Consider the following 9,676-nt stretch of genomic DNA (forward strand, 5'->3'; position numbering starts at 1 on the left):
TTTCCCAAAGGTTAAGCAAATATCTCATATTAAATTGATGATATATTCCTGGAGAATAATCGCTTTCGTTCGTTGCAAAAGTCAAGCATAATAATCACTTTTCCTTGATTTCGTTTAATCCAGAAAAGCTGTCACTTTGCCCTTTGAAACAACGAAGGAAGTAGAAAGATAGTCAACAGCGTACAATCCCTGTCTGTCTCTATTGATCTTGTTTCTGAGAGATAAAGATTAAGAGCTACAAATTGTTATAATAGAAAAGATGTGCAACTCAGAGGGTGAGTGCAGACCCTTAGGTTTCCTATTGGGTCTTCCTTTTGCATTTCTCTGCCTCCTCATCTCAATCGTTGGCATAGTTGTCTGGATTGTCGGGTAAAACATTCTTAAATTTCCTATGATGGCTTCACTTTGTTCAATTCTCTTTAGCATCTTACAATATGTTATTACCATGTGATTTTATGATCTGGGTTTGGATCTGATTGGGATAAAAAACGAAACTTTGATAATATTTTGCAGGTTGTTGCTGACTTGCATATGCCCTTGCTGCTTATGCCTGACTGTAATAGTTGAGCTTGCGTTGGAATTGATCAAGGCTCCACTGCACGTCATGGAATGGTTCACCTCTCAGATCCCTTGCTGAGCTGCTTTCGGTTTGTATCTTCAATCTAGGAAGAAAATAATTTGGACTTGTTGATTGATGATTCCCCTTCTCTTCTTGTCAATGTTTGTGTTTTGGGACTGGGGATTTTAAGTTCGTTGTTGATATTTGTGTTCTTTTAGATTCTCTCATCGAGAATTCGCAGCAGTATGTTTGATGAATTCCAGTTGAATAAAAAGAAAATTGAACAGTTCACTCTACATTTTTTTTTTGTCTCTAATGCAGATATTAGTTCGTTTTTGCATTATTTTTATCGTTTAACTAGAGTTTATTTATCTAGCCATCCAAACAATTTACTTTTCCCGAATATGTCAAGCATTAATTTTCATTGAAGAGGATTACTGATGGTATCACAAATTAACGCAGACACGACACATGTATTTTCAATAATTAGTATAACAGGGCTAAGAACTAGATTTTGAATGTGAAGTTATGTATTGGAAATGGTGTGGGAATGAAATGTGGATATATCAAAAAAAAATTTTTTTTTTCTGGAATAGAATTGATACGAAAAATTGGCAGCTTTTTCGTCTAAAGTCATTATCCAGCATGTTAGTTGTGCAGGTGAGCTTTGTTCTGTTCTGTTGAACTAGAAATTGGACTCTTCCCTGGCGCGTTCACTTTTTTCTTTTCTTACAAAGATTCACATGATATCATTTAATTCACAGTAGTCAATTTTCTTTAACCACAACCAGATCTGTATTTGGAGGATTCCAAAGTGGCTGTGGTGTTTATGCTTTAGCTGGTTATATTCTCTACTCCTTATCATCAAAAGCAAAGACAAGAACTCCTGTGAGATTATTGGGGTGGCATTTACCATCCTCATGACTCATTTTCGTTTTGTCTCTTGCAACTTTTCCTTTTATCATCTCTAGGATGGTCACAATGTAAAGTAGGAGGGGTCTAATTACATTTGATGTACCAATAAAACTCAAAAGAATACAACACCTTCATATATGTACTATATTTTAGAATCATTAAAGATTTTATTTATTTACAATTCCATAAAACACGGAACTTTCAGCTGAAGTACAAGTACATGATAGATTTCCATAAAACAACAACTCCATAAACATCTATGAAACTCACTGTTCACTTAAGCTTAAACACAGCCACCAACTTACTAGTCATGTTTAAACGCTCCTTGTTCACCACGTTGATTTTCATGTGAGCTAGACTTTGATCCAATGCTCTGCCTTGACTCTGTTTCGCCCTCTCCAACAGCAAGCACTTTAGTTGTCTGTGCTATATCTGCTATGGTTTCACCTATGGCATCCAACACCCCACCCCCTTTTCCCTCTACACCTTGTTGTTGCACTTTCTCCGCTGGTTTAATCATGGTTTCTCCAATCTCAGCCACAGTTTCACCTACGGCTCCCAACACCTTGCTCCCTCGATCAGTGGCAACATTGCCTAATGTTTCACCAGTGGTTGTCATTACCTCACTTCCCTTTCTCCCTTGAGGTTGTCCTTGCCCTCCCTGAAAGCTTTGTACATTGTTGCCAGTTGTGTTTTCTGCTGATGGCCTTTGCTTGGATTCCTAAATGCAATTGCAAATTTACAGTTAAGTTACAGCAAACAGTCCTCAACAAAATGACAACACATTTTCCCTTCTATTAAGTTCCAGCAGACACTACTGAATTCACTTTATTCAGGTACTGTATCCAAACCTTTGATGTATTCAAAAAAATAAGCATAGAGCTTGCTAGGAAGAAAATTAAAGGGACCTTAACTGTAACTCTCTTTTATTTCCTTTTAGTAATTTAATTAGATATTCATTTAACAACAAATCGCAGCAATTTTCTCTATTTGAAATTCATTATTGTAAACTAAAAGTCTCCACGTATTTAAAATAAATATATTAAGTGTCACAAACATGTTATTGCCACAATAACTCCAATCGTTGAATCAATCATACTGTTTTACTCAGTTTCTTGAGGCACAATACAATAACACACATATACAATATATAGAGCATAGACCATCGTCTTACAATTAAATGAACAATAAGTTAGATAAGCCATTGACAGAAATAAAAAAACCTGATTTTGAGCTGCTCTTTTGGTCTCCAATTCCCGCTCTGCCTCCTCTTTCTTCCTTGCTGTGTACTCCTTGGCAGTGTCACCAGCTGCAGCAGCTAAACCTTTAGCAGTACCAACCGACTTAGCTGCAAGCTCGGAAGCCTTTTGGCCTGCATAGCCTGCTGCTCCCTGAACAGCATTGGTGGCAGCCTTGGTTCCCTCCACAGTCTTCTCAGCAGAATAATGTGCAGCATTCCACCCTGCCACCGTAGCCTTGTCCATCAAATCCGCAGCCACTTTTGCAGCACTCTTGCCACTTTCCACTGTAACATCTTTGGCCTTCTCAGCAACTGGTGCAGTGTAGTCCACAGCACTCTTTGCCACATTGGAAATGGTGTCCTTTGCCCCAACATAACCCTTCTGGCCCTTCTCTCCTGTCACATCCTTTGTTTCAACATAGCCTTGTTGACCCTTCTCTGTTGTGGCATCTTTTTCCTGTGTTGCCTTCTCCTTTTCATGCATACTTTTGTCTTGAGAAGTTTGAGTTGCACTACTTGGTGGTGCCTCACTCAATGCTTGTTTTGCATTATCATATCTCTCCTGAGCAGCTGCAATAGCATCCATTGCCTTATGTTGAGCTTGAGCTCTATACTTGCCAATCTCACCCAACCTAGATCGTTCATTCTCTTCTTCATTTTCACCACCAACCCTATATCTACCCTCTTCTTTTTCTTCTTCTCTACATTCTCTTCCTTGTCCCTCAGTACCACCCAACCTACCCTTTACCTTGTCTTCAGCTCTATCTCTCGCTTTATCATCTCTTCTGTTTTCCATTGTTCTTGCTTTCTCAGCCTCTACTTGTCCTCTTCTTTCTTTCTCCTCTCCGCTCAACACTCTTCCCTTTACCTCTCTAGTTCTTCTCTCGAGGTCTGCTCTATCCCTTAAGGCTTCTTCCCTTGAATCCTTCCCTTCAGCTTCCATTTCAAACTTCCCCACTTGATGAACACCGCCACCACCTTTTTCTCTTTCTCTTTTGGCTTTTTCTTCAGCTTCTTTGGCTCTATCAGAGTAGAGTTCTCTCTCTTTCTCCTTATGATCACCCCCTCTTTCACTCCTCCTAACATTATCAGGAAGAGACTCGAAGTGAGTTCCCAATTCACGGGTCTCTCTTGCTCTCCCTGTGTCCTCCTTTCTTTGTTTCTCAATGTGAACCTCTCTCTCCATCATGTTATTTTCTCTACGAGGCATTTGCTCGGATGCCATTGTTTTGTTCTCTCTTTCCTCTCGAAAACAAAGACACTGCTTTTGTTTGTTGAGTTTGCTTTGTGTTTGAAGAACTGAATCGAACATATGAACACTTAAAAGAATGTGTTGTTTAAAAGAAAAGGGGCATGTCGGTTTGAATAGGTGGTCGTGGATGAGGTTTGCATGGGGAAGGACATGTGGTGTAGTGGCTATTGCAACGTGCGAGGGTCTTAGAACCAATTAGGTGACTCAGCTTCAGCATCAAAGTTTAAACAAGAGTTGGGGGACTTTAGGTTTAGGACACGTAAAAGCTTGTAGGAATCTCGTATTAGGACACATGGCTAGCATATATTACCGATAACTTGGTGTTATTCATGTTCCTTCTTTATCAATACCAGCACTGGTTACCCTTTTTCAACACATCACATTAGCATTCCTTTTGTCATGAAAGGCAAGGCTTATCTAAGTCGGGTTTCGAAAATTCGAGTTCCTAAGTTAAATTGGTCCTTTTGTAACCAAAAAAAAAAAATTGGTCCTCTTGGAAAATTGAACCGTTTATAAAAAAATATTAATCACATTTTTAAATGTAATATTTTGGTGTGGATAACTTTTTCGTGCTCATCTCTCATTTGAAGGAAGTCAAATAATAGTTTAAACAGACTAGTAAGCCCACACTAGACTTTTTGATTTTCAAATATAAATCAGATTAGATTTATAATTTAACGTATACAAAGTTAACAAACCAGTACCGACTCAAAATATTTTACATTACATAAATCTAATTAATTTATCTGAAATTATTTACACCCCTCTTCACAACTTGATCCTCAGTGTTATAAATTGAAGGCTACAAAATAGGTCGTATTCAAATTGAACAGATGAAACATAGAAATTAGAATTGCTAAAGTTTGAAACGTCACATCAGATTCTCTTATTGCTTACAAAAGCGAATTTGATCAAATGCTTGATTTACACTGAGCCACCAAGTCTTTTCCAATATGATTTTCAAAATTCAAAATGGGATTTGGTACAATTCAAGGCAAATTTCTGCCAAAATAATCTTACATTTACAATTTGGAGCATCAAACCCTTTTATTGCCCAATCAATTACAAGAAGTAAAATGCCAAAACAAATATTTCCTACAATTGAAAACAATGGGTTTTCCTCTAACATGTTTGACCTAATAAACAAAGTTGTCAAGTCTTTTTGCTGCTCTCAACTAGAAAGAGCAGCATACAGAAGCTCATTCCAGGTATCAGGAAGTCCTGGAAGACACCAGTGGCTACAATCTGTTGCCATAACCCCACTATACCCTTCAGGATGTGCATCTTTTCTGTACTGTGAGAGAGTTGTCACATCTAAGAAATAAACTGGCTTAGTTAACCTCCTTAACACCTTGTTCACCACCACCCAAGCCATTGGTGTCCCTGCAGGGTACTTCAAACCAAAGAATGGTTGTGTCTCACTCATGCATGACTTTGCTGGTTGATTCCAATCTCTCCCCCTAATAATTACCATACCATATACACAACCAAAGATTTCCAATTAAAATCTAGTACTACTTACATTATCATAGTATGTATAGCACATATCAATTTATACTGGTATAAGAAAAATGATTGTAATTTATTAATTATATGAACAGTTAGATGCATGCATAATCAATTTTTAAGATTTTGTGTAATACTTACACGGGTATAAATTGATTATGGATGTATATTAATACTTGATTAAGTATTAATCAATTAGATTGAAGGAGAAATTAATAACTTACTCATAATGCACAGGAGAAATTCCTAAAAAGAAGACCTTGGTTTGTGTTGGATTTACGTTCCTTTCAACCCACCTTGCCCAAGTTGTTAGGCCTTTGTAGTATGCAACGAAACGGTTCATGTCTTTGTACAACTTATTATTCACCTGAACATAATCCCACCTGTCATGAATTTTTAACTGACAAAAAATTAGCATCATTAACACTTTAGAATTGAAAATGATATATGGGTTTTGTTTTTGAATTTTGTCATGGTACATCATTTTCCTACATACTCAATATATACGGCGTCCATTAAATAGTGCGTCCATTAAATAGTGAAATGAGGAAAAAATTAAAGGTGGGTTTCAGCTTAAATTGTGTGTAAGAAGATTGATTTTTTGTCGTGTAACATGAAAAATCATTTTCACATATATATATAGGGTTCACTTTTTTTGCAGTTACTGCAGATAAGTTATCTACAGTAAGTCCAATATGACGTCATTTTGGAAGAAAATCATGGTGTTTTTGTAATTTTAATTTATTTTAAGATTATAATAGTCTTTATATTTATAATTTTTTAAGATTTCAATACCAAAAGGACGTCGTTTTGGGAAAAATGCAGATAACTTATCTGCATTAAGTGCAGAAATATTTTTCTCATATATATATATATATATATATATGACGAGGAGGAGGAGGATGTGAAAGAATGATCCTACGGTTGTGCGCTTCCGGTGTGGGTCCACCAATGCCACGTGTTGAAGATCAGCACGTCCATCCCTCTCCAAGCGTCACCATTTATGATTGAGTCAAGCTTCAAAACTCGTCCAACTTTCTCATGATCAAGGTCCACCAAATATGCTGTACGGTACAGAAATAACTCAAGGCCGTAGTCCTGAAAAAATACACAGCATTTGTGTTGTGACATGTGAGTAGTGATATTAACATAAGCATCCTTTTTATTTTATTCAATTTTTTTCATTTGGTAAAATCTCCCATTGAAGTAAATTTAGTTCTTAAGCAACCTCTCCAGTCTCTACCAAATTCTAATAATAAAATAAAATAAAAAGATAGCCCAGTATGCTATACTTTCATTATAGTGAGATTTGAAGTGGATATGAAGCCTTAGAATTTATTATCATCAAGTCAAAATATTGATACTCTATTTATTTACCAAGAAACATTGGTTCAACTGATAAATAACTTAAATGTTCAAATTGAACTAATTGGGTTTATGATGAACCAGTTGGGGAAAAAAATAATGATCCTCTATTTTAATAGTATAAAAGGCCAAAAAGGGACCCTTCCTTATCACAAAGAAGTGGTCTAATTTTTACCCTTTGCAGTACACTGAATTTATGGAGTAAAAGTAGAAGCACAAAAATGTGTCTGTATTAAACCACAAGTAGTCCATTTTGTAAGACATTAAGGACTTAAATTACCAATTATATGATTTTCCGAAGATACCCAGAAGGTGAGAAGCTTAATGTTTGATGTTACTCTTGCCGTCTCAATCTATACAGTTGTAAACTTAAGGTATAAGTTAATCTAGTTTAACTTCTTTTTTTATATATTTTCTTTATAAACTCAATTAACCCTCATGTAATTATGGATAATTTTACCTGTAATACTATCTAAATAGCATTAAGGAAGCTTATATTATAAACTAGCATGATGAAGCATATATATATTGTCCGATAGGAGGAGAGTGAAAGAAAAAGCAAATATCAAATTATCAATCATTGAATTTGCAGAAAATGGTTTTTGTTAATAGTAGTTGTTTTACTCATAATTTAGTTACAACTAATGATGTTAGCTGCGCTATTTCAATCATGGATTTGATCCCAATGGACCACAGCAAATATTGGAGGGAAAACTATATCCCCAACACTAATCATTGCTAATTGAGACATTAGTTTGACAAAGTTTTTGTACAAAGCAAACGGATTTTGACAATTGGAAGCACAACTTGGTTCTAAAAAAACAAAGAATAATATGAAGTTTAAGCAAACTTTGCTTATGAAGTAAGAATAAAGGTTTTACCATTTCCAGCATAACCAAATGAATCTGTGGCAAATGAAACTCCACATTTGTTCTAGTAATAGTAAAATTTCATAAATAAATATTATTTGTTTTTGGCTTTTCTTGATCTAGCTGAGAAAATTATGTACACGTACGTTTGAATTTGGTGGAAAGAGTAACAGAACTGTTAAAGTATATTAAGAGACAAACATTTATTATCTCTTAAATTACAGTCAGAAATGTCCCCAAGGAAAGACAAAGCCTCTCACCAATCACATCCCACCTTTATTGCTCACACCCCATTGCTTCCCAGTAGCGAAAATATATGCACCATATAACTATGACCAAATCCTGAGCTTAAGGCTTACAATACCCAAGTGGATCAGACTTGAGGTTAGTAGAATTTGAGATGAAACTTGGAAATCACTCAAAAAGTTTTATTTACTTTGAGTTGAAACTTCAAAGCAAACAGGACTTAAATGGATAACATCCCAAAAAAATAAAATAATAAAATAAAGGCAAATTGATAAACGAACATTTATTATCTCTTTAAAAAGATTAATATTTTTTATGTTATATAAAATAATTTTATTTCTTATACATATATAAAAGTATATGAAACCTATATAAAAATATATATATATATATATATATATATAAATCTCACACATTTTTATACATGTATAAAAAATAAAATCAGATGTAAATTAACAAATCAAAAATGTCTCCAACAAAAGGCAAAGTTTCCCACCAATCACATCCTACCTTTATTGCTCACACTTCAGTGTTCACAGTAACACAAAAATATGCACCATACCAAGTCCCGAGCAGGCTTATAATACCCCCAAAATGGCTTAGATTTGAAAGCAGCAGAGTTTGAGTTCAAACGGGGAAATTACTGAAAAAGTTTTGAACTTTGAATTAAAACTTGAAAGCAAAAGAGAACATGACAGGACTTTCATGGACAACACCCCAAAAGGAAAAAAAAAAATAATAATAATAATAATTTCCTGCACCATAATTCATTGCAAAAGTTTAAAAACATTGATAGAAAAAGTAAAAAGAAAAGCACAAAAATGAAAGAACCCACCTCAAATGTCACTGATGAAAGAGCATCTTTCTGTCTGAATGTGGTCCTGGAATTTGGTACCCAAGCATAAATCATACATGCCAATGAATTGAACTGGTTTAAGCTCAAGGAGTCACCAACAAACATAATCTTCTTCCCCCTATATCCCTTCAATAAGTCCAATCCATTGAACCTGGAGAACAATCTCATAACCCCATTTAGCCACTAACACCAACACCAACCTAAGAACACAACATGGTAAAAACAAACAACAAAAAACAATGAAAAATAAAAGTACCTTGGTAAGGGACAAGAAAATGGCATCCACCTATATTTCTGGTACAGTTTATCTGGGCGACCATACTTTTGGCAATTGAATTGTGGATCTATGAAGGGACACTTAGAAGGGTCATAGAGAGGATATGAAACATCATAGACCCATTTGCCACTGAACCAGTTACATGTTCCTGCAAGGTTTCTGCTTCTGAAACTGGTTGCATTACTGAACAAATCAAAATCCTCTGCTTTTGTATGGTGAGAAAACAGAAACAGAGTTAATAACAGAGCATGTGATAGTACTGCTACCAATAAACCCATCATTTTCTTGGGTTTCGTTCCCTCCCCGTGATTCTCTGTACAATGGAGAGAAAAAAAAGGGAAACAAGCTCTTATATAATGTGTATGGGGTGAAGAGGGGTTCCACAAATCCACATGCAATGTGAGAACAGAACAACTTGTTTTCTTGTTTTAATTATTATTTTTATGAATATTTAATTCTGCTGCAAGAGACAGTGAAACTTTGAATGAATTCTTTTAACAATTGCATCTTGTGGGGTTGGATGCCAATCCTTTTGAAAAAAATTGGATTCAAAAATAATGGCAACTCTTTACCCACCAAGAAAGACAGAAT

The 9,676-nt window shown here is 35.4% G+C and overlaps 3 protein-coding genes across 3 annotated transcripts; 1 reads left to right on the forward strand and 2 right to left on the reverse strand.

Annotated features, from left to right (window-relative positions):
- LOC133310415 (signaling peptide TAXIMIN 1-like) lies at positions 1-846 on the forward strand. Its single transcript, XM_061511347.1, has 2 exons — positions 1-369; positions 514-846. Exons 1-2 carry the CDS (start codon positions 260-262, stop codon positions 635-637), a joined length of 234 nt encoding a protein of 77 aa, XP_061367331.1. The 5' UTR covers positions 1-259; the 3' UTR covers positions 638-846.
- Positions 847-1,778: 932 nt separating this feature from the next.
- On the reverse strand, positions 1,779-3,939 carry LOC133310407 (seed biotin-containing protein SBP65-like). Its single transcript, XM_061511339.1, has 2 exons — positions 2,698-3,939; positions 1,779-2,195 (listed from the first exon to the last, which is right to left on the reverse strand). The coding sequence occupies exons 1-2, from the start codon at positions 3,937-3,939 to the stop codon at positions 1,779-1,781; spliced, it is 1,659 nt and encodes a 552-aa protein (XP_061367323.1).
- Positions 3,940-5,063: 1,124 nt separating this feature from the next.
- LOC133310411 (protein trichome birefringence-like 39) lies at positions 5,064-9,363 on the reverse strand. The gene is made up of 5 exons (XM_061511343.1): positions 9,065-9,363; positions 8,788-8,959; positions 6,395-6,570; positions 5,697-5,855; positions 5,064-5,426 (listed from the first exon to the last, which is right to left on the reverse strand). Exons 1-5 carry the CDS (start codon positions 9,361-9,363, stop codon positions 5,138-5,140), a joined length of 1,095 nt encoding a protein of 364 aa, XP_061367327.1. The 3' UTR covers positions 5,064-5,137.
- Between the last annotated feature and the right edge of the window lie 313 nt (positions 9,364-9,676).

This window comes from Gastrolobium bilobum, unplaced genomic scaffold, assembly GCF_033153095.1.
Source record: "Gastrolobium bilobum isolate Gb01-03AN ecotype WA unplaced genomic scaffold, APGP_CSIRO_Gbil_v1 utg20292, whole genome shotgun sequence".
Lineage (NCBI taxonomy): Eukaryota > Viridiplantae > Streptophyta > Magnoliopsida > Fabales > Fabaceae > Gastrolobium > Gastrolobium bilobum.

Bases quoted from the DNA above. Each gene is read 5' to 3' on its own strand.
- LOC133310411 (XM_061511343.1), bottom strand. From the start codon at position 9,363: ATGGGTTTATTGGTAGCAGTACTATCACATGCTCTGTTATTAACTCTG. The intron at 6,571-8,787 runs GTGGGTTCTTTC...GTATTTTTTCAG, and splicing joins TTTCATCAGTGACATTTGAG to GACTACGGCCTTGAGTTATT. The intron at 5,427-5,696 runs GTAAGTTATTAA...GGTAATTATTAG, and splicing joins ATTTCTCCTGTGCATTATGA to GGGGAGAGATTGGAATCAAC.
- LOC133310415 (XM_061511347.1), top strand. From the start codon at position 260: ATGTGCAACTCAGAGGGTGAGTGCAGACCCTTAGGTTTCCTATTGGGT. The intron at 370-513 runs GTAAAACATTCT...AATATTTTGCAG, and splicing joins ATAGTTGTCTGGATTGTCGG to GTTGTTGCTGACTTGCATAT.
- LOC133310407 (XM_061511339.1), bottom strand. From the start codon at position 3,939: ATGGCATCCGAGCAAATGCCTCGTAGAGAAAATAACATGATGGAGAGA. The intron at 2,196-2,697 runs GTTTTTTTATTT...AATTGCATTTAG, and splicing joins AAAGAGCAGCTCAAAATCAG to GAATCCAAGCAAAGGCCATC.